Source organism: Ailuropoda melanoleuca, chromosome 6, assembly GCF_002007445.2.
Source record: "Ailuropoda melanoleuca isolate Jingjing chromosome 6, ASM200744v2, whole genome shotgun sequence".
In the NCBI taxonomy this organism is placed as follows: Eukaryota; Metazoa; Chordata; class Mammalia; order Carnivora; family Ursidae; genus Ailuropoda; species Ailuropoda melanoleuca.
This window is the reverse complement of record NC_048223.1, coordinates 26945037-26968767: the sequence shown is the minus strand read 5'-3', so window position 1 is coordinate 26968767 and position 23731 is coordinate 26945037. Positions and strand designations below refer to the sequence as shown.

General features: G+C 35.0%; 2 protein-coding genes across 4 annotated transcripts in view; one reads left to right on the top strand and one right to left on the bottom strand.

The window, feature by feature from the left end:
* Nucleotides 1-19036, top strand: part of TOP2B (DNA topoisomerase II beta) — a 47515-nt gene extending 28479 nt beyond the window's left edge. Inside the window, exons 22-35 of the mRNA XM_034662077.1 lie at nucleotides 332-532; nucleotides 1509-1704; nucleotides 1849-1940; nucleotides 4813-4968; nucleotides 5114-5197; nucleotides 5970-6164; nucleotides 8389-8533; nucleotides 8761-8922; nucleotides 10373-10571; nucleotides 11947-12026; nucleotides 13158-13268; nucleotides 15817-15939; nucleotides 17623-17717; nucleotides 18547-19036. Of these exons, the coding sequence (XP_034517968.1) occupies nucleotides 332-532; nucleotides 1509-1704; nucleotides 1849-1940; nucleotides 4813-4968; nucleotides 5114-5197; nucleotides 5970-6164; nucleotides 8389-8533; nucleotides 8761-8922; nucleotides 10373-10571; nucleotides 11947-12026; nucleotides 13158-13268; nucleotides 15817-15939; nucleotides 17623-17717; nucleotides 18547-18714 (2007 nt within the window). The 3' untranslated portion in view covers nucleotides 18715-19036. The remainder of the gene's footprint in view (nucleotides 1-331; nucleotides 533-1508; nucleotides 1705-1848; nucleotides 1941-4812; nucleotides 4969-5113; nucleotides 5198-5969; nucleotides 6165-8388; nucleotides 8534-8760; nucleotides 8923-10372; nucleotides 10572-11946; nucleotides 12027-13157; nucleotides 13269-15816; nucleotides 15940-17622; nucleotides 17718-18546) is intronic.
* A 3-nt stretch (nucleotides 19037-19039) lies between these two features.
* RARB (retinoic acid receptor beta) overlaps nucleotides 19040-23731 on the bottom strand; it is a 729907-nt gene continuing 725215 nt past the window's right edge. For all 3 annotated transcript variants that reach the window (XM_034662078.1, XM_002926444.4, XM_019807169.2), the window contains 3 exons: nucleotides 23334-23538; nucleotides 22339-22497; nucleotides 19040-20593 (listed from right to left, as the gene is read on the bottom strand). In XM_034662078.1, the coding sequence (XP_034517969.1) occupies nucleotides 20397-20593; nucleotides 22339-22497; nucleotides 23334-23538 (561 nt within the window). In that variant the 3' untranslated portion in view covers nucleotides 19040-20396. The remainder of the gene's footprint in view (nucleotides 20594-22338; nucleotides 22498-23333; nucleotides 23539-23731) is intronic.

Genomic DNA, 23731 nt, shown 5'->3' with positions numbered 1-23731 from the left:
GGTCAAGAAATTCATGTCAGTATCAGCTGTTACAGATCTAAAAGTATGTGTGTCATCTCCTGTCAGATGTAGTTGATGTGATCCTTTTCATACTCTCGGCCTTTTCCTTGCCCTTTGGTATATGAGCAAATCAGAACCATTATGTTGTATATCTTCTTTCACCATTGAGAGCCCCATATATTGTCCTCTGTAGTGCCTGGGCAGATGATAGGGAGGTTTTTCAAAAAGAAAAACCCATCAGAGTTGGGAATATCTAAAAATTGCATGACTTGTAGTATGAGAACATGAGTGTGTGTCAGGAAAAGATTACTTATTTTTAAATCTTTTATAGGTATACAAAGAACAGGTTTTAGAACCTATGCTAAATGGAACAGATAAAACACCGGCATTAATTTCTGATTATAAAGAATATCATACTGATACAACTGTGAAATTTGTGGTGAAAATGACTGAAGAGAAGCTAGCACAAGCAGAAGCTGCTGGATTGCACAAAGTTTTTAAACTTCAAACTACCCTTACTTGTAATTCCATGGTAATTGATTAGATTTACTATTCATTTAATGCTTCTTCCATGCCATAAGTAGAATTTTTATAATTGGTTTCATGATGGTTGTGGCTGTAGTAAGTCTGCATGGTTTTCCCCCTGTATATTTGATGAAGAATCTAAAGGTGCATTCCTTTAGATTATTATCCACTACAGTATCCACTGCCCTCAATCCCAACTCTCCATTTGTGCATCTGGGCCTGAGCACATGGGATATACACACTGACTGAAAGTTATGGGAGTGATTGGTGCGGGATTTTCATGTTCCTTATGCCTGTCTCTATAAGCATTTTAACTGTGGAGTACTTATCTCCCCATAATTCTGATCTGCTTTATTAAACTTGTATATTTGTGTTTGTATATAATTGGAGAGAAAGGTAGAAAGTGAACATGTGTGATTACCCTCCTTCCATTCCAAATTAGCTTTTAGACAAAGAAAAAATCCAGTAGCATGGTGGCTGAGACAAACTGCCATCATCTGTTAAGGAAGACAGATAGAAAAAAGGAGAAAAAGGATAGAGAAGTAAAATTTTCCTCCAAATTGAGAAAGTTTGAATGAATTATAGCATAATTATAAACAAAAAGAGACAAGTACACATCTATTGAGTATATGAGGGAGAGAAAACTTTAAAATTTAACATTTGTAAACTTAGAGATAGAATGTTTTCAGTTTGAAAAAAATTTTTAGTTTTATAGCCATTTTTAATTAGAACAGGTTTTAAAGGACCTATTTTTATTTTCAAAATTATTTTAAATATTTTCATAGTTTTGAGAATTTATCAGTTTCTTGGAGTCACCAAAAGAGTATTTACCGAAAGGTACTTAATAGTTTTGGTTCTGTTTAACAGCTTTTAGGGATGGTGTATGTTCATTTAAGTGTGTTATATTGAATACTGTAGATGTCATACAAGTTAAAAATACCAATACAGATTTATGTCATCTTCAGAAACTTTGTTTTTCTTAGGTACTCTTTGATCATATGGGATGTCTCAAGAAGTATGAAACCGTGCAAGACATTTTGAAAGAATTCTTTGATTTACGATTAAGTTATTATGGTTTACGTAAGGAGTGGCTTGTAGGAATGTTGGGAGCAGAGTCTACAAAGCTTAACAATCAAGCCCGTTTCATTTTAGAGAAGATACAAGGAAAAATTACTATAGGTAAGATGCAACCTTTAAAAATTTAAGCATTAGTTAAAATGGAAAAAAATCTTTATTAATAGAAGACATTTTTATCAGTAGAATATAAACAAATACAAATTGAATCTCTTTTCTTGATCCTAACTTTATTTTTCCCTCACATAGAGAATAGGTCAAAGAAAGATTTGATTCAAATGTTAGTCCAGAGAGGTTATGAATCTGACCCAGTGAAAGCCTGGAAAGAAGCACAAGAAAAGGTAATCATTTGCAGAACAAGACATTCAGAGAAGCTTTTAAAAGCAAATTCCAAAACAAACAAAAACCCAATCCCTAAATTTTAAATTTAGTACTGCTATAAAGGTGCCGAGTTGTCTGTTCGGAGACTGAAGTCTTCTGTTTATCCACAGAACAGATACAGTACAGGAATTTGCAGTGCACACCCACCACAAAGCACTTTGCCAGTGCGACTCAACCAGGGCCTGGAGAAATGACTCCAGGTGTGAGAAGGTAGCTCAGTCTCCTTGGCCTTTTTTCTGAGCCTGCCATTAAAGGGTGTTAGTTGTTTGTGGTGGTGGTTTTTGTGAGGTGCATGTGTACTATCTGGGAACTACACTGGTAGCACATAAATCATTTCACACTGGTCTGTGGTCATAGTATGGTATCCCGTCACCATTCACTTGGTCTGTTGTCGGTTTATGCTGGGAAGACTAGAGACAACATGTTCAATATTATAGCGTTTGTTGAGCACCAAGTATGTGCTCTGCCCTGTGCTTAGATCTTTGACTAGAGAGTTAAACCCTGCAACTTCAGATTAAAAGTCTGATGTTTTATTAATTAAATTGTCCATTTCAGATCATAAAGTACTAGTATTAATTAAGTGAATGGCATATTGAAACTTTGAGATTCTTCTCAATAATTAGTTTCTTGCTGTTGTGTATAATTAAAAGAAAAATTTAAAAAGGCAATACAGCATTGTGATTGAGAACACAGATGTACAAAAGGAAGAAAATCATGGAAATGACTAATTTTTTACTTAATTGGAATGTAGTGTATATATGATACTGATGTTATCCTTAAAAAATACAGTTATGATTATATGACATAACTTAAAGTGAAACTTCAAACTTCCTTACATTATGAATTCTCATCCCACAATGTTTTCCGTATTTTTTATCAACTGCATTGACATGCTACTTTGGTTTATATTATTCAAACTTTTTGAAATTTTGAATAGTCAGTAGAATGCCAGATATTAGAGCGAGTAAAATTAGAATAAATTATATACTTAGCAATTCTATATTAAGATAATAGGCTTATTTATTGTTTGGGGAAAACGGGGTAGGATAAGATGGGGAGTATTCAAAATTAAGAGGATCCAAACACTTTGCTCTCCTTTCAACGTATTTTACTGCATTTTTGAATCCCAGATTATGGTTTATATACTGCTTGCCCTTCTGTATGATTGTTGGTTTAAACTATATCTTAAAAAATATTAACTAGTAAGCTAGTAAATTTAATGCTTAGTTTTAAAAGGTAAAGGTACGTAGGGTTTGAGGATGCCCTTCCAGTGGAAGTAGACTTCATGGGTAAAACCTAGTGGTTGGTTTCAATAATTTTATTGTCACCATCAAAATTTTCTCAGCATCTTGGCCATGTGTTCACTATGGGGGTTAAGGTAACAAAAGGAGCTGCTCTTAAAAGAGTGTCCTATTGTATAGAGTTGGAGACGAGAGAATTATAAAGCAGATAATTATATTAGAGTTTTTTTTTTAACATAATAGAATTCTGTCATTGGAACTTGAAAAGTTTATTTTTCTTGATTTCTGAAAATATGCTTAGTTATCTTCATGTTAACAATGATAATACACATATATTCATTGAGTGTTAATTAATACTTTGGGTGTCATCAAAACCTAGAGCAAGTAGAGTTCTAAAGTGTGGATCTAAACAGGATTTTATGACACCTTAATAATATTTTAATAGTACTGTAACAATTTAAATATTCCAAAGAAACACACTGTTTCATGAAGAAGTTTTAAAAATGGTAGAATTTATTAATTTGTCGTAAGTACTATTTGCCTAGGTACTTATTAGTCATTGATCAACTCAGCAACAGCATTTCTTATTTGGCTATTGTTGCTTAATTGAATTCATAGTTTTGTTTATGTAATGAAGCATGTTGCTTTGCAATTTTTATTTTTATCCCTTCTAAAGTACACAGAACTTTACTTTGTATATATACATATTATTTTACTGATAATTTTATACTAAATTGAAAACAATTTTTATTTCTTTTTTGGTTACCAAAAGTGAACTTTTTGTTTCATGGAGTGTCATGGTTAACTCAGTCATTTTTAAATATCTGAGTGCCTTAAATAACTTAAATGCAGTTTTATTTAATGGCTGTTTTAATTTTAAAAATCTTAGAGGTGATGTCACCTATAATAACTTCTATTAAATTCACTGGATTTTGAAATTTAATACTAGCATAAGAGGATTTTTTTATTGTAATCTTTCCTGTGAAAAAAGACCTTATAAATAAAATTTTACAATACCCTTCAATTCTTTCTCTAACTTACCAGCTATTAAATTCTTAATTAAACTTTCTCTTCATGCATGAGTATTCTTGCTTTAGAGAATTTTTATTAAGAAATCATACTTAACGAGTGACTGCACCTTAGCATATTTATATTACAACTGTAAAACATTCTCCATAAGTATACTTATTTTGGATTTTAAATTGTTCATTTGCTTATCAATATAAAAGTCTGACAAGATGCAGTGATAAAACATTAGTACCACTCTATTAATTTCAAGATATGTGGTATCTTCTCAATTCATGACTTAGTGCCTGGGCAAAGCAGTTAATTTTTCATCAGATTCCTAGATAAATGCGGAGTGAATATACCCATTCCTTTTGAAGACTTACTGTTGTGTTTTTAGAAAACTTTTTATAGGAAATACATTTTTATAGATAATCCTGCAGGTAATCTAAAAGAACCCAACCACCCTTAAGATAGAGTATTAAGAGTATAGCATTTGTGGAATTTTTAACTCAATATTCAGTAAAATTCAGCATTGATTTGATACTATACAGGACTTTAATATAAAGTTTATTATTTTTTACAGGCAGCAGAAGAGGAAGAAACACAAAACCAGCATGATGATAGTTCCTCTGATTCAGGAACTCCTTCAGGCCCCGATTTTAATTATATTTTAAATATGTCTTTGTGGTCTCTTACTAAAGAAAAAGTTGAAGAACTGATTAAACAGAGAGATTCAAAAGTATGAACTTTTGTGGGTTAAATAATTTGAAACTATTTCAGTATTATCCATTTCTTTATTTTTTTCCAAAAAGAAGTATTTTGATTTACCCTTTATAAATTATTAAGTTACTGAATGTTTAAATTATACTACTTTCTTATTATAGGGGCGAGAGGTCAATGATCTTAAAAGAAAATCTCCTTCAGATCTTTGGAAAGAAGACTTGGCAGCATTTGTTGAAGAACTGGATGTAGGTTAAGTCTCCATTAAAATATATTTGGAAAAGTAATGTTTATGAGATAAGAATGAAGTTTCTTTTAATTCTGTAAAGGTCAATGTGTTTATAAACCACATTAGGATTAAACTTCTAGCCATGTGAAGTTACAAAGAAATGATCTGTCTGGTATAGATGAATGTAAAAACATATGGAGTTGGAGTTTAGAATAAATTGCATCTTGATACTTTCTATCAGTTAAATTTTCTTAACTGACTTCAAAATAGCTCATTGACTCAGTCTCTTTTCCCCCTAAAGAAATAAGAACAAAATATATATGATTGACTGTAGGTATGTTTTTACAAAGTAAAAGGATAGTGTCTTTAGGCTTATAACAGCAATTTTAATTTTTTTTTTTATAATTTAGTTTTCTCCAGATAGAATTCTATTTTTTTTTTTAATGTAGTGAAAGGTAGAACATGTAAACTTTATCTAAAATTGCCCAACATACCATAGGATCTTAGAGTTAGAAGGGACCATATAGGTCGTTTAGTTACTTCCTCCTTGTTTTACAAATGAGAAGCTAGTTAGACAGACTTGGGTCTACAACCCAGGTCTTTTGACTTAGAATTATTGTGTTTTGTTTTTTTTTTAACATTTATTTTAGATTAGATCATTTGAAAGGAAAGGTTTATTCCTTAATTAATGATACTAGTTTTAATTTCTTTTACAGCAGTGATAATCTTTTCTAATGAGTTGTTTATGCTCCCACCCTCTTCCCCTTGCTCCCTTAATAATTATACTTCAGAAAGTGGAAGCGCAAGAACGAGAGGATATTCTGGCCGGAATGGCTGGAAAAGCAATAAAAGGTAAAGTTGGCAAACCTAAGGTGAAGAAACTTCAATTGGAAGAGACAATGCCCTCACCTTATGGAAGAAGAATAGTTCCTGAAATTACTGCTATGAAGGCAGATGCCAGCAAAAAGTTGCTGAAGAAGAAAAAGGTATGTTTTAGCTTGTTGGTAGATTCCGTCTTCATAATGATATATATATGTGTTTTAATTTTACTGTGTGCTTAAGTCATGCTTTCTTTCTAATATATTTCACTATGATAGGAAGTCATTTGCTCTATGAGAGCAGTTGGTCCACAGAAAGAAAACGTTAGGGATCCACATATACGTGAAGAGTTACTTAGTTGATTCTGTTTTTAAAATGAGAGGTAGAAATACTCTATTCAGCAGCATTCTACCTTAAAATCATGGAGCAACAACCAAAAAAGTGTATCAGCTTAAAAATGAAACTTTAGCTCTACATTATGACCAATTTAAGAAGTCTTATAAGCAGAAAAGGTCTGTATGGTTTTCAAAGTAAGCTATTTTTACTATTTATTTGTTATTGCTTTTAGCTAAAAAAAAAAAAATTACCAGGCACCTCTTATGTCCTTGGCATTGACTGGTGCTATTGAGGATTTAAAAGTATGGGACTTATCTACCCTCCAGCAGCTTGGGCAAGAGTTAGCCAGAAGAAGGAAACACTGAGAGGGCTGTTTAGAGTTGAGGAAAGGGGAGGCATGCTGGTCTGAAAGAGGCAGATTTTTCTGGGCAGGTTGATTTAAGAACCCAGGAGACATGTGATATGTCCAGTAGTCTAATTAGAGCTTGGGAAATGAGCCTCGGAGTTGGAGTGAGAGGTTGGAGAGTTCTCTATACCAAACAAATATTTGAAAGCATAGGAACATTGTGATACCAGAGAGATCACTCTCTTCTGTTCTGATAAACTGACATCTATACTATTTCCCTCTTACCTAGCTTCCTACCACACACAGGTTCCTCCTTAGGAAATGACTTCTCTCCTTTTCAGTTGGTGTTTGTTCTTAGCACTCTTCTTTTTACCTTACATGGTCTCAAGTAACCTCATCTATGCCCAGAGCTTTTTTCACTCATACTGATGACTCTTAAATCTATGTCCCTAAGCTGTAACGTTTTCAGGAGTACCAGGGTAGAAAAGCCACCTGAATGCCCAAAGCCCCTCAAACTCCACATATCTGAAGCTGAGCCCATTATCCTGATTTCAAGACCTCTTCTACCTCTGTGCCTTATCAGCCATCACTAACAACTCCAAAACCTGAGACTTGGTCATTAAATCAGTAACTAAATCCTATTGACTGCCTGTGAAGCAATTCCAAAATCCACCCTCTTATCTTTGTACCCATTGATACTGTTTTAGAATTCCATGAGTTTTCTTTGATGAAAGTGTTCCTCTTAGTCTTCCTATCTCTAGTGATCTTACCATGTGTACTTTTTTCCACTTCATTCATCTCTCTCTAGTCTCTTACTACCCAAGTGATAATTTCCAAATATAAGTCTGATTATTGCACAAATGCTTAAAAGTTTTCAGTGACACCCCACTGACTACACACAGATTCTGGTATTCAGTGATGTAGCAACTGCATGCCTCCCTGTGTTTCTGTGTGGCTACTTTTTCCTCTTTTCCTTTCCTTGAATCTTAGCCGACTATTTGTAATTCTGTAAATACAATGTGGCGATCGTGCCTCTGTGTCTTTTGCCTGGGATGCTCTTCTTCCTTCCCTTGCCTCACCTAGCAAACACGTGATTCTTCAAAACCTAATTAGAAAGGCTCCTTCTCCATGGACTCTTCCCTGACCCTTCTCTGGGCAGAGTTGCTCACTTCTCCCCATGGGTTACTTTTACACCTCCCTCCATATTTGTTATTTGTATTTGTATTACAATGACTTGTCCTTGTGTCTTTCTCTGTCTTTTAATAATCTTAGGGTAGGGAGACTTTGACTAATGCCTAGCAGTGTATGACATGTGTTGCTTATCTTCCTTCAATAATCTGATGTTTTTCTAGTATGTGGAGGCCTGAACTATAGGAACTTATTTTGCCCGTACCCTTTGGTGTATTTTGCTATTGGTTTGAAAGTCCCTTTGCTAATCAAAAGGGGCCTTCTTATTTTTTACAGCTGCTTTTAAGTAGCTGTCATCTCATAGAGTGTATCAGAATATTAGCGTGGTAAGCAGTATCATTTGCTATAGATAAAGTAAAATATGGTCTGATCACCGTCCTCTGTTTGAACCTCAGTAGAATCACATTTTATTATTTTTTTACTTATCTGATATGAAGAAGTGATCTATAGCTGGAAGTGTATCTCTAAAACGTATGGTGTTAATTTTTATTCTTCTGGTTATTTGTTTGTTTACTGTATAGGGTGATCTTGATACCACAGCAGTAAAAGTAGAATATGATGAAGAATTCAGTGGAACACCAGTAGAGGGTCCTGGAGAAGAGGCATTGATCCCTTCAGCTCCTGTAAATAAAGGTCCCAAACCCAAAAGGGAGAAAAAGGAGCCTGGTGAGGAATTGTTACAAAGTTTTTTTGTGAGAAAATATATATATGTACAGGATATTACTAATTTTTTTTAACTGTGTTTTTTTTCTTCTAATAGTTGATATAATTTCTCAATTTTCATGAACACTTGTTATTTTATAATTAACCTTTCATTATGAACAGTTGTATTTTTACTAATGATATTTGTATAACTATTGATACATATGTAATTGTTGTTGTTTTGTCTTTAGGTACCAGGGTGAGAAAAACACCTACATCAGCTGGTAAATCCAGTGCAAAGAAAGTGAAGAAACGGAATCCTTGGTCAGATGATGAATCCAAGTCAGAAAGTGACTTGGAAGAAACAGAACCTGTGGTTATTCCAAGAGATTCGTTGCTTAGGAGAGCAGCTGGTATTTTGATACATTTTATATTTATTTTGTTGTATATTATAGTTTGACCAAGTTAATATTACTCATGTAAGTTAGTATTATTAGTATTATCAGTGCTATTAAAGTACTAAATTTTTAGTATATCAGAAGTTACAGTTCACAGAGACAAAAAAAAATTGCTTTACAGGATGTTTTTAGCAAAGTTGGACATAAATTGCTCTAATCAAGTTTTCTTATTTTTATTAGAAGGTTTGGGTTATATTCCCTCCGTAGTTTGAAGATGTTTGGTAGAAATAATACCTTGATAGAACACTAAACAGTGATAGATCAATAGAAGTGCTTTGTAATTTTGTTTGTTTCATTTTCTTCCCCCCATGAAAAATTTCCTCCTATGACTTTAGGAATTTGATTCCATGCACATCCCATAATTTATGTAACTGCAGTGCTAGAGTTAGAATGAAGATACCATTTTGTTATTCTATATTATTGTTAAGTATGCAGTTTTATCTTTTCTAAATATTCACTAATTTGAAGTCTTCAAATACTTAAAAATTGAGTGTCCTATTTTATAGATTCTTATCAGATTTTACTAAGTCCTAATTTACTTAAAATGAATGATACCATATTATGGTTATTTTGCCTCTGGGACATACTTTTTAATTATATGTCAGGCCTTAAATTCTTTGGTTCTCTAATCACCAGTGATTGACTTTCTTTTCCTAATGTGCATAGGTATGTAGGTGAATTAACATGAATAATTTATTTGAAAATGAATTTATTAGATGCTTCAAAATTGTATTTAGGCTTTTTCATACATCTAAAATGAAGTATAAAATTACATGGCACCCAGGTGTTTTAAAAATTTTATTCCATAGTATATGCTAGAAATTAAAAAAGTTACTTGCATTATACCAATGTGCCTTTCCCCATAGTTGGTACCTTTTATGCTTTATGTTAAATTATTGTTTTAGTAATATACTTAGGGCTTATATCTATTTTTTTCTCATTCATCTGAAGAATTACTGTCTGCCATTTCATAGTAAAACTGTGAATAGAAGATAGAAGTTTTTATGCAAGAGATTAAGAGAAAGTTTAGCACTAAGACTAGTAAAGTTGGTCTTTTGTAATTGTAGAGATGGGAAATCTTAGTAGTCACTTATACAATGTGTTCCCTGCCATTTATGAGTTAAGTATGACAAACAGCACCCTAATAATTAATCTCATTAGTTTATGCTCTCCTTTCCATATGCAGCATTACCCCATTTGCCTCCTGGGAAGAACAAGATGAACACTTAACATTATCAAAATAATTGAGGCCAAAGTTGTTGGCTTTTCTGTTGTTCCTGCATGCTTGTCTTTTTTTTTCTCTTGTGTTAGAGATAGCTGGAATATTTTTCAAATGCATTATTCATAATATGTCATGTGGATGAAGTTGAATTTGAGTTTAACCTTCACTTTTTTTTTCTCCTAGCTGAAAGGCCTAAGTACACATTTGATTTCTCAGAAGAGGATGATGATGCTGATGACGACGACGACAATAATGATTTAGAGGAATTGAAAGTTAAAGCATCTCCCATAACAAATGATGGGGAAGATGAATTCGTTCCTTCAGATGGCCTAGATAAAGATGAATATACATTTTCACCAGGCAAATCAAAAGCTACTCCAGAGTAAGTAATGAAGCAACTACTGTTCAGTTATATGGTGCAGTTAGTTACTTAGACATCTATCAAAGGTCTCATAGTAAGCTGTTGTCTCAGAATTTATCATCACTCGAGGTAAGGTCCTCCTCACAAAGGAACAAATCTGGGTAAGATTGCAGCTGTTTACACTATGGACTCTGGGAAACAAACTGAGGGCTTCAGAGGGGAGGGGGATGGGGGAATGGGATAGGGTGGTGATGGGTAATTAAGGAGGGCACATATTGCATGGTGCACTGGGTGTTATACGCAAGTAATGAATCATGGAACTTTACATCAAAAACAAAACAAAAAATACATAATAAAACAAAACAAAAAAAATGTATAATAAAAAAATATTAAAAAAAAGATTGCAGCTGTTTACTGAACTTTGCTATATCTTATAGCATGGACTGGCAGTTTTTGTTTTCTCATAAAGGGCTCTATAGAAAATATTTCAGGCTTTGCAGGCCGTATGGTCTCTGTTCCAACTACTCAGTGTTGCCATTGTAGCAGGAAAGCAGTCATGAACAGTATGTAAATGAACAAGCATAGCTGTGTTCCAGTAAAACTTTATCAAAATAGGCAGCAGGCCTATGGGACATACTCTGACAACATGGTTCAGAGAAGTTACTAAAACTTTAGAACTGGGAGGTTTAGTTTTCTTCCCTAACTTTGGCCTTGTTTGATTTTTCAGTTTTTATTATTATTATTATTATTATTATTATTATTATTATTATTTGCCTCTAGAGAGTATCAAACACTAATGTGTAGGATGGGAAGTTTGTGAGCTATTTCAGATTTATTTATTTATTAAAAATTTTTTGTTATGTTCAGTTAGCCAACAAATAGTACATCATAAGTTTTTGTTGTAGTGTTCAGTGATTCGTTAGTTGCGTATAACACCCAGTGCTCATCCCAACAGCTATTTCAGATTTTTAAAGGAAGGTCTTTACTATAAAGAAGTGTTTTGTCATATACAGTCTGGATCAGAAATAGGATTACTGATGACTCTGACAGAGATTCAGACCTTCTCCTTAGGTTTTTGGCAATAATTTACTGATGCTGAATTCTGGAACAGTTCTATTAATCATAAAATTTAATGTAGCGATATTTTGAATGACTTTAATTTTTGCTCAACTTCCATTCTTTTACATTAAGCATTGGCTTTTCTGGTGTCTGTGTGTGTATGTATGCACACCTATGTATATGAAACAGAAAAATCAAGTTTGGTTGCCCTGTCTTTAACAAAGACCAGTGAGAACTGTAATTATAATCCCGTAGTACATATTATATATATCATTTACCAAGGTTGAAACCATATATTTAAATCATATGGTGGTTGTTTGATTTTTCTTTCTAATAGAAAATCTTCACATGACAAAAAAAGTCAAGATTTTGGGAATCTCTTCTCATTTCCTTCATACTCTCAGAAGTCAGAAGATGGTATGCTCATTCAGTCTTTTCATTGGTTGCTTATTGTATTATTGCTATGGACTTTTTTATGAGTAGAATACTTCTTTTTACATTTCCCTCATCGTAATATTGCTTTTCCTGAGATGAGTACCAACTAATTGGTCAAAATAGGCAATATAGAACCATTTAGATGGATAGGTAGATGTGTGCGTGAAGTGTATGGACGTGGATATAGTGTTTTAATAGAGAAAAAGAGAAAAAATTTTGAAACATGAAATTTGATTTTCATGGCAATGTGAATGTATATGTGACAGTTTTTTAAAAACTATAAAGGGACTAATATTCAGATTTGTATTAATCTGTAGTAGCTAAAGACTGAAACTTTCATAAAAGCAAATTTAATTGGGGTATATACTTTTTATTGCCTGTATTTTTGTGTGTGGAATTTTTAAGGTCAAAACAATTTGTGTAGACTTAACTGTCTTGTATACACACACACACAGACATAGATCTGGTATATGCTGTGTGCATATAGATAGGCATTTTTGACAGCATGTCAAAACATTATATAAAACTATCACATCCAAGTAGATAGTTTAAGAGCCCCTGTTCTGGTTTGACAAAGGGAGGGGAGAAGTGGAGGGAGGAATTGATTGATTAATTGGGTGTAAAAGTAGACTGAAGGTAAGCCTACCTGCCTTTTAAATTGACCTTCAATGATTTAAAATTGGTTTTTAAAAGATGAAGTTACTACTCTCTTAGATTTGAACATTATTACTGATATTCCTGAAATGGTTAATAACATTAGATGTATAGATACTAAAATAATCACAGTGAGAACTTTCTAATATTCCATTTTAAAATAAATCAGTATTTTTGAGTTGGCCAGTTATGTTTTAAATGATGAACATTTGGGACTATTAAGAATTTTTATTACTCCGCATTTCTACATTGTTTTACAAAAGAGTTAACATTTTTGAAAATATAACATTGTTACATTTTTTTGTTTTCAGCTGTTTATTATGGATTATATGATGACAAAGTAGAAATTCATAAGATCAGTTATCTAGCTAAAGAGAAGTCATCAGTAAAAAGAATCAAAGTTTAACTATTAATTAGTCTTTATAGAATCTCTTTACTGAAAAACTTTGTAATTTTTAGATTCAGCTAAGTTTGACAGTAATGAAGAAGATTCTGCCTCTGTTTTTTCACCATCATTTGGTCTGAAACAAACAGATAAAGTTCCAAGTAAAACAGTAGCTGCTAAAAAGGGTATGTACTATATTTGATGTTGTTAAGCATTGTATAAATGATATATAGTTGATATTAAAGGAAATTTAATATAATTTGAAACTGCACTTGGACTTTAGTAGAAAATAGTATAAACGCATATAAGGAAAATCCCTCTTGTTTTCTAACCACATGAGGCAATTATTAAAATGTGTATGATATCTCATTTTAAAACTGCTGTAATTATAAAATAATCCCATTCATTTTTACTAAAGACTGCTTTCTAGTAAGGTCCCCTGTAGTTGTTAGGTTGTAAAATAGATTAAAATTTTGTCTTGCTAGTAGCCTGATTGTGTTATTTATGTAGATCATATCTTTACGCCTATTTGGAATGATTGGTCAGTTCAGTTGAGGTTCTCTTTGTGTCTTGTATCTTCTTTTTTATCCATACCCTTAGATTGTCCATAAATATAAATCTAAGTTTGTTTGACTTAATTCATGAATCTGTTATTTGTACCAAGGTACATACTCTTGGTATTTTTGAAGGAGGTCAGTATTAGTGCTTTGTGTGTAAAAAGGTTAAGTGTTCCTTACACAGCAAGTAAATAAACGTTCAGTATGGACTATCTTTTCAGTACCTTACAAATGTAAAACAGACAATACCATTGTAGACACACATTTACTAGATGTAGCAGAACAACAAAAATCCCTACTTTACTTTGACTGCACTAGGACTACGGTAAGAAGTTAACTAACTATAGGAGCTTCTCTGGCCAACACATCAGGAGCCCTGCCCATATCACTTCAGTACATATTGGCCAGGGTCTGTGTTTCTTTGCCTCAGGATTTTTTGTTACTATGTTGGAATGTTCCTATTTCCCCACCCCAGTTACCCTTTATCAGTGATGGAGGGAAGCTGGTTTGCAAATATGTTAGTGCTTTTGCTTCTCAGGTAGGCTAACTCTGGGATGTGTGTTTTAGAGTTGGCTCAGGATTGCTCATGGTAAGAGGTAAGCCCTCAAGAGTGATGACAGTTTTCTTTCTTCACGTCTCATTTTTGTACTTTTTTTTTTTACCTTCCAAGTAAGTACTTGAGTCTTTGCTTGTGATCAGGTGGGATCTGCTTCTGGGGAACTCATACTGGGGCGCTAGTTTCCCTTTATGCATCTTTTTTAAAAATTGTCTTAATGTGAGCACTTTGTAACCACCCTGAAATCTTGGGAGCCATATCACTTCTTTGAACGTATCAACCTGTTTCCTTCGTCAAGCCCCTCACTCCTCTTTATTAACCTAATGAGTTAGAGTGGAGTATTAACTAAAAGGCTAGCATACCACACCACCTGTCCTATTTGCTTGTTTCACCAGTAGTTGAACTAGCCTTGTGTCAGTTGCGTGAGTGATCCCTCTGTGAAATAGTTGAACCCCTCACTCTTCCTCTAGCCTTTTCCAAAACTACAGTTCCCACAAAATACCATTTCAAGGAGAGGATGCATCCTGTCCCTCTGTGAGGTTCTATGTTAACTCCAAATTACATATATTACTATACAAGTTAAGTTCTGTAGCTCTGGTAGTTTATAGCAAAAAAAGCTCATAGTACTGAGATATCTGACTTCCACCTAACACTGCAAGCCTTCAAACTCTAATGAAGAAAAAAGGTGGTTCCTAGAACATACTGCTATGTCAAGCCTATACTCATGCTAGAACTGCCTGCCATGGGGCTCTTGTGTACATTTAATCATAAGGACTCAGGGAGAAAGGCACGAAATCTGTGGCTACCACTACCACTTGCTGTTCTAATGAGGGGCCTTCACCCCAGCACCTCAAATTGGGCCTGGGAATACATTTTCTATGTAATTAGCCTGTTGTTGTTGTTTAGTAGAAAAAAGGCTGGTTAATTTGATGTTTTTTTGTTTTTGTTTTTTGTTTTTTTCCAAATTAGGTTTTACTAATCACACAAGTAAAGACTGATTTATCACAGTTTTCACATAGACTGGAAATCTGTAAAACAAGGTTTATTTTAAAAACAAAATTCGTAAAAACAAAGGCCTTTGGGTCTATTATGTACTTACCTGGAATCTTCATATTTCTTTGCACGTTAAAGTGCCATTTCTGGATTTCAACTTTTGGTTGGAAGTGAATTAGCTTCTATTCATGATATTTGAGGGTCCCATAAAAATTTTTTTTTTCTCTAAAACACTTAGAAGTTAGGACTAAACATGTGGTTAAACTTGAGTTGTAATTTATGTCAAATGTGTTACCTTTTTGTCATGACTGTCCTGTATTTTTACTACTGCTTTTTAATAGTTACTGCTTAGTTCACTTTAATGGCCTTTGTTTAAAATAATCTCATTTGAAATATCAAAAGGAAAATTATTCCTAATAAAAAGCATTTTGTCCTCTATGAGAAATTGCCTTTACACTGGCAGCAAGTGAAAGAAACCATTTTGTTATTTAAGGCTACTCAATTTCATATCAGCAGTTATAGGATTATAGGATTGTTACAGGATTGTGATTGTTACAGGATTCACTTGAGTGTGGTTTGTTGGTAAGTATATTACAATGATTTATGAAATGGAAATTTGCTTAATAGGAAAACCGTCTTCAGATACAACTGCTAAGCCCAAGAGAGCCCCTAAACAGAAGAAAGTAGAGCCTATCAACTCTGACTCAGATTCAGAATTTGGCATTCCAAAGAAGACTACGCCCCCAAAAGGTGAGGATTATGTTAACCTAATGTGTGCCATGTGGAAAAGAGTCTCTTCTACTCACTGAAGTTAGGCTGTGTACCTATTATGTTTTAAATTGCTTTGCTCCTCAATAAGCAACATCTAAGAATCAGTGCTGAATTAGAGTCCAGAGGAAGTCTAGCACTTTGAGTCTCAATTCCCTGATTTATAAAACAAAGAGGTTAAGTAAGCAACTTGCACCCCTAAGAATGATGCAAAGACCCCCCGCCCCAGACTCACTGGAAGTAGTTATTAAAGAATCAGATGAGGGCTCCTCACCAACGAGAGAGTGACTCTCATTGGCGCTAGGACTGACTGGAGCTTTTTGCTCATCTAGGAAATCACTGTACTCAGGGACCTGTAAAGGCACCAGCATCAGTTCTCCCTGGCACCCCCCCCCGCCCCCGCCTTTGCCTCCAGAATCTAGAAAGTCCTCTAAGGTGTTTTTTAAAATACATGTGTGAGACATATTTTTTTTTCCCCAGAGAGAACTGGTTTTATTTATTTTCTGATACTTTTAGGGAATACATAAGATATCAAAAGTTATAAAAGGTAAATCAAAACATTTGCATCCAGAGAAAATCCTGCAAAGACATAATTTTTTTTAAGGGTCGCTGCTCAACCTTTTATCCAGCTGACAGATATTCCCGTCAATGTGTTCATGTCTTAAAGTGGTGGTTGTGATAAGGTGATACAGACCTACATGGAAACAACGGAGACTAGGGGGAAAAAAAGAAACTGTAACTATGAGGTCAATACCTATGGTATGCATGATTGGAAACTTTTGTAAATTCACGAGTGCCATTTTATTGATTCATTAGGTAAACATCCTGAGATCATTTAGGCAGTCTTTACTAGTACAATCTGGTTAGTCATAGCCCTTAAGGAATTTTTAAAATTTAGAATTGCATTTTAGTTCCATTTTCTTTTTCAGTGGCATCTGGCATCACTGTAGGATGGATAATATTTTATCACCATTTGCATATTACCTTTCCCTCTTCCTCCTCCAACAAGAATAAGAGGTTAGGTAGATGGCCAAAAAAAAAAAAAAAATCTGCGTGTGGTACTTCTAAGTCTGAGAAGGAACATGGATTTGACAGATTATTACATGATTAATACTGGGGGTTTATTCTAGGACTGTGCTACTTAAAATGGTTATTACTAATGTGTGATAAGCAAAATTTTGAGTACACATTTAAACATAAAATTTGTACTAATATGTATTACTTTTCTAGTGATTCATTTTATATTTTTAAAGGTACTAGTCAATGACAAATTAGAAACTAATTTTTTTTTTTTTTTTAATCACATACAAGTTAAAAAACATTCTGAAGACATTTTCTTTTCAGGCCCAAGGACTATATGGTCAAAATGCCAGTGTTTTCTCTTGTGTATCAGGGGCTTGGTCATTAAAATTTGTCACCAGGACCTTCCAACTAGTTTTAAATGTATTTGTGAAATACTCTTTAGTCTTACCAATCCCAGAACTGAAATGATGCTGCCAAAACATTTTTACCTCATTTATATTTAGAGACCAGGATTGCCGTGCTGATTGGGGCATGCCAAAGAAGTGAAGTATAATGTTGTGGCATTTATTTTTTATATTGCACTTAACCTTGGGAGGAAAAAAAAACAAAAATAGAAAAACACCACCTTTGTATCATTTTAAGGTAAAGGCCGAGGGGCAAAGAAAAGGAAAGCATCTGGCTCTGAAAACGAAGGTGACTATAACCCTGGCAGGAAAACATCCAGAACAGCAAGCAAGGTAATTAGGAACATCTTTTTAGTGCATTGTTTTATGATGATCTGTACAACTGGCTTAGTTGGCTTATTACTATAATGTCTTTTAACCTAGCCTGTCTTATGCATAGGGGGCTTTGTATGTGGTTAAAGCATTATCCAAGTATAAAATCCATATAGTCAGGACTATTTCTTGGATAAAAGCATGGCATAAATTAGCCTATTTAATTAAGAGTATTCTATTTCATCCAATGAGCCATAGAAGTTACGTATTACCTGTCTGAAGTATTACTTTCAGACCAAATAAAGGCTATTTCTTTTTAACTTGGAATTATTTGACCAGGGCTAATTTGATTTTTCTCTTTTAAGGTAAAAGAAAAACCTCAAATGTCCCTCTTTTTTCTCTCTTCCTACTAGAACTTAAAAATACAAACTTTTAGCTTTATGCTGTTCTCCACCTTGACCTTTTTCCATCCAGTCATCTTCCGTGTCTCTGGTCCATCTTGATATGACTTCCCTGGATTTTTATAAACACAGTATGTACTCCATACTGTGTATACTCTTGTTTTCCTTTCATGAATTGATAGGTACTTAGAAATAAGTAATTTTTACTAATCTGGACACTGTGCATATTTGGCACTATAGAAGTTCAGAAAAGAGATCACCAAGGTGGCAGATTGTTATTTTTCTAAAGGGGAAAAAAGGATTAGATAACTGGTCTTATGCTTAAATCAGCATTACAATTCTGATTTTAGTAACCTCATTATTTGCAATATTTCTCAAATGTAAGTGAAGTGTAAGGAATAATAATTCATTTTAACACTAGTCTTTTTCTTTTTTTTAAACCTATCTAGAAACCGAAGAAAACATCTTTTGATCAGGATTCCGATGTGGACATCTTCCCATCAGACTTCACTTCTGAACCACCTTCTCTGCCACGGACTGGTAGGGCTAGGAAAGAAGTAAAATATTTTGCAGAGTCTGATGAAGAAGAAGATGTTGATTTTGCAATGTTTAATTAAGTGCCCAAAGAGCACAGAAACATTTTTCAACAGATAAATTGTGTTGTCCTTTTGTCTTTTCTGTCTCAGACTTTTGTACATCTGGCTTATTTTAATGTGATAATGTAATTGATGGTTTTTTATTGTGGTAGGCCTTTTAACATTTTGTTCTTACACATACAGTTTTATGCCCTTTTTTACTCATTGAAATGTCACGTACCGTCTGATTGGCTCGTAGACTTGCTATAGACTGCCGTGCACTAGCACAGATTTTAACTGTCATGGTTGCAGACTACAGACCTGCTTTTTGAAATGAAATTTAAACATTAAAAATGGAACTGTGTGCTCTGTGTCTTTACTAAAGATGAAAGTGTAGTAAAAGCTCCCATACACTTTTAAAATAAATATATTTTATTCTTTGCCAGGAGACTCCATGGAAAAAGGTAAACAAACAGTATATGAACATAGAAAGCATTGTTAAACAATCTCAATGTACAAACAGAGCCAGTGAAAGTACATCACAGACTTGCTAATATATCAAAAAAAAAAAAATTCCACTAGTGCTTAAATGAGAACTAAGAAACTGACACTTGTATCTGTTAACCACTCTACCACAGCTTTCACTCTGCTTCATAGTGATCGAACAAGGTCAAAGGATGCAGATTCTCTGTCCATGCCTTTGGGAGTTCATATTAGCCTCTGGGCGTCAAGGAGGCTAGAAAAAACCCTCTATACCAGGCACGCATCAGAAAGGACACTAGAGTTAGTTACATGGTATAGGTGGTAGACCAGTCTGCTAATTATCCCATGAAATTTCCCTAATGGCTTGTAAATAGGTAAACAAAAACTTATTAACACTGAAAAGTGTTTCTGCCTTAGAGGCTACCATTACTGTAAAAATGTATCTTTTTTTTTTTTAAAAATTGTGTAGTTATGTCATTAATAAACCACTGTTAAAGTGACATTAACAATTGAACAAATGACATTTGATCTAACTGAACTGGCAGTTACACTGATACAGAATTCTCTTCTGGTAGTGCAGTGAATTTGTATCTTATTAATTACTGGGCAACATGTAATAGAAGACGCAGTTTGAGAGCGTCAAAAAGAGCAAGGACAAGCTTCTGTACTAACTAAATTAGAATTATCTCTAGCTTTATCTTGTCATACTGTACAGCAGTCCCCTTTCCTTACCTTGATGTCCTCATTGCTCTGCGAAAGCCAGTTATTTTTTTGAGCCTTTCTTAGCTGGGCACGTACAGTAGTCTGTTTCACAACCTTGGTGTCTCGGTTATTCTGAGTATGCAAGGCAAAAGGAAAGCACCAAACATACAGTATAGAAAGAACAGAGCCATACTTCTGTATGTACAAAGTCTTCAGAAACTTAACCGGGGTAAATCATTTCGACTGGGTCTTTGCCATGCAATCTTGAGTGTTCAAAGAGGAAAATAGAAGCTTTTAACTAGTTTCTGGTTGCATGAAATGGCTGATTTTTAGAATTGAAAAAGTTTGTATTTCTAGGTAAGTTAGACAGTGAGGAGTATATATTGATACATATGAAAACTTCTTGGTCCTTCTTGAGTTTTAACATATTTTCAGTCCAAAAACTAAGCAGCAGTAAAAATGTTTTTTTTTTTTTTTCTTGCGTTTTTAATCCTGGAACTGAAGGTATTGGGGAATGTTTGAAGTAGCTGCAAAGTGTCTTATTGCACCAGTGGTGACTGACTGACACCGCTGTTTTCCACTGAGCTGGGTGAGGTGCTGGGACTGTGCTCTGCTGGGTTCCCACTTGAACTTGGGGTCAAGGGTTCATGTCCTTCAGAATTCTCCAGCATTTCCTGAATGAGAGGTGGCATTGATCCAGGAATTTCCATTTTCAAGGTAATTACACGTTCTGCACCTTTTAAAGAGAAATAATAGAAATCTGGTAGAGATAGGGAGTTAAGCTGAATAACTCGTGAAAACTGTGCTACCAGTGCCTCCCAGAGGCTGTCCTGATTTTACAACATTTAAATATTTTTACTTCATCTCTAGGAAAGCAGCGCAGATGCAGTGACTTGCTTCAATTTGATGATTCCATGCCTGAGTCAGTTTCAGGAAAGGTTGGAAGTATATATTTACTTACATTAATTTACAAAGAGAAGTTCTTGATAAAAGACCAGAAAGAACATATCTTGAGATAGTTGTCACGGATACCAGTTACCCACAAACGAAGGAAGTGACCTAAGTAACAAATGTTCAGTGATTATCAAGCTGACATAGCAGCGCACTGTCCAGCACAGTAGGCACCAGCCACATGTGGCGATTTAAATTTAAATTCGTTAAATACAATTAGGAAAAACAGTGCCTCAATTGCATTAGCCACTTTTTAAGTGCTCAAGAGCCACGTGTGGCTAGTGGCTCCTTGTATTGGACAATGCAGATTATAGAATATTTCCATAATCACAGTTAATTCTATTAGCACTAGTCTAGCTAGATATAGAGAATGACTGTATTAAGTTAAACAGCCTTACTGTTTTTAAAATCAAAGACCTCACAATTACAATGGCCAAACACTGGTATCTGCTATTTGCGTACTCTTAGGCCCATGCTAGGGATGAACTCAGAATGGCTCACTGAGAGAACCTCTTAGAAGGAGGTCAGGAATTGAGGCTCCTTGTCAAACAAGTTCACCATGTTTTTAAAGCACTTTCTGAAATGTAGAGTTTGTTCCTTGGCTCAGGCAGGCCTTCAGGGACAGAGCACGTCCTGGGGAGGGAGAATGACAACAGCACACTTGGCAGCAATCCCTGGTGCTGAGTTTTCTCTCTACACAGAAAAGCCCTACTCTAGCACTCAACTGTCCTATGGCTCTAGGCGCTTCTGTAATTGCTCGAGTTGCCATACAAACAAAATCATTAGGCAAGGAATATTTATACCTCTCAGGAAGGCCAGAATCCCGTTGCTGAGAAGTGTGCAGAAGTCAATCTGCCTTTACACAAGAGAGCGATGGCAACACTGATTTGAGAGAGAAACTTCACCAGTAACGGTTGCCCTAAGTACTATTCATTTTCTTGAGGTTTGGATGGTCAGGAAAAACTGGAGTCAAGTTTACATCAACCAAAGCATGTGTGGAAAGGAATGAAATGTATAAAACTAGAAAATTAAAAAGCCTGTCGATATATAGTACATTCTCTGGAAAATAGTTTTTCTAGGGGCACCTGGGTGGCTCAGTCGGGTAAGCGTCGGACTCAGTTCCGGCTCAGGTCATGATCTCAGGGTCCTTGGATCCAGCCCCCGGTAGGACTCTGTGCTCAGCAGGGAGTCTGCTTGGGATTCTCTCTCTTCCTCTCCCTCTGCCCCTTCTCCTGCACAAATGCACTCTTTCTCTCACTCAAATTTGAAAAAAAAAAAAACCCAAAAAACCCAGTTTTTCTGTTCACTTAGTCACCTGAATTATAAACTCATAATCTATTAAGATCATTGAGTGGGGTAAGATATGAGGTTTTTTTAAGGGTGGATACTCTTCCTTTTGATTTCTGTGAGAAATAAATTCCAGAACAACGATGAAAAAGCAGCTATTACGACATCCTGAATGAAAACATCAAGTTGAAAAAAACAAGTCAGGACCACTTCATGAATACGATGTCGACTCTAAAGACATACCTTTAGCACTGATGCTGCGGAGATCTGTGATTTTCATTAAGATCTTTGGAAACATGTGAGGCTTGCTGGGTCGTCTCTTTCTGATATAAATTTTTAGTGCTTCCAGCAGTGGTTCTTGTAGCTTATCTACTTTTGTTGGTTCCTCAAGGTCCTGGCGGTCTAGACAGCAGAAATAAAGTAGTAATTAGTATCAGAACACAGAGTTATGCGCTTGCCAGGTGAGAGGGCTACTGCCCATTTCCCTTTCTTGTTTCCTTGGTCCTAGTGTATTATGACTTTATAATTTGATGAGTCGATCACGTATACAAATTTGAAGATACATGCAACTGCTTTAAGTAGTGATACTTGAAAATGTCCGTCTTGCTGGTCAAAAGCTCATGTTGATGCCTGGTAGCTTTTGTCCCAGGGAGACAATTACTTCTTGTGACCAGGAGGTGTCACTACTGAACTGAATTCAAACAAACCTGAGCAGCCGGATGGTTTTAAAAGCAAGGTAAATAGGCTCCCGTAATTAAAGCCATTACTTTTTACCACTTACGATTCAACCTCCTGTGAGCCAGTAGGGGTCAGTACGAAGAAGAGAGCCGTATTTTATCCTATTCCTTCAAGGGTTGGGGGGGGGGGGCAAGACGACCCAGTGACTTGTAGTCCCAGCCACTAAATTCGCAAACAGCACATGGAAGTCCCTTGCATTATCATTAAAATGTCCTTAGGCAATTTATTTTACAACAATCTGATCCTGCCTTGAAAAAATCCAGTAGCAATTGGAGAAATAATATTTTGGTATTTCAGAGCAAAAAGATCCCAAATGCCTTCATTTCATTTACAACAGTACGGAAAAATGTGACAAACCCCAAGCATGCACGCCTGGCCGTTTATGCACATGCCTTTCTCCCTGCAAAATTACTCCAAAATGGAGATAGGAATTTCCCATAAATTACAAGCGTAAGTTGTTCTTTATGGAATCTCATGAGGCTTTTCTAGGTAGTTGGTACCTCCACAGATTAAGCAGATGGCACTGAGAAGGCCTGTTTCTGTGTCATCCATTTCCAAAGGCAGGAGCTGGTTGGCAAAGGTGAACACAAGGTCAGTCAGAGGACCAAATCCAGCATTGTGCATCTGAGTTCGATTTAGGGTAAGGCCATCTGAAAAAGTCATGGTGTCTTGTTCTGGTGTGTACCTGGTGCAAATCCTAAGAATCTGGAAGGAAAAAGAACAAAACATATTCGATGGTTCAAGGCCAGCTTGTCCTTACAGCATCACCTAGATCTAGGCGGGAAAGAAGAGGAAGATATCCAAGAAGCTCTAGCGTCACGTGAGGCACACCACCCCCCTTCTGGATGTGGAATGTCTTCTGCAGCTCATTCATTGAAAGAGTATAGAAGTCAAAACA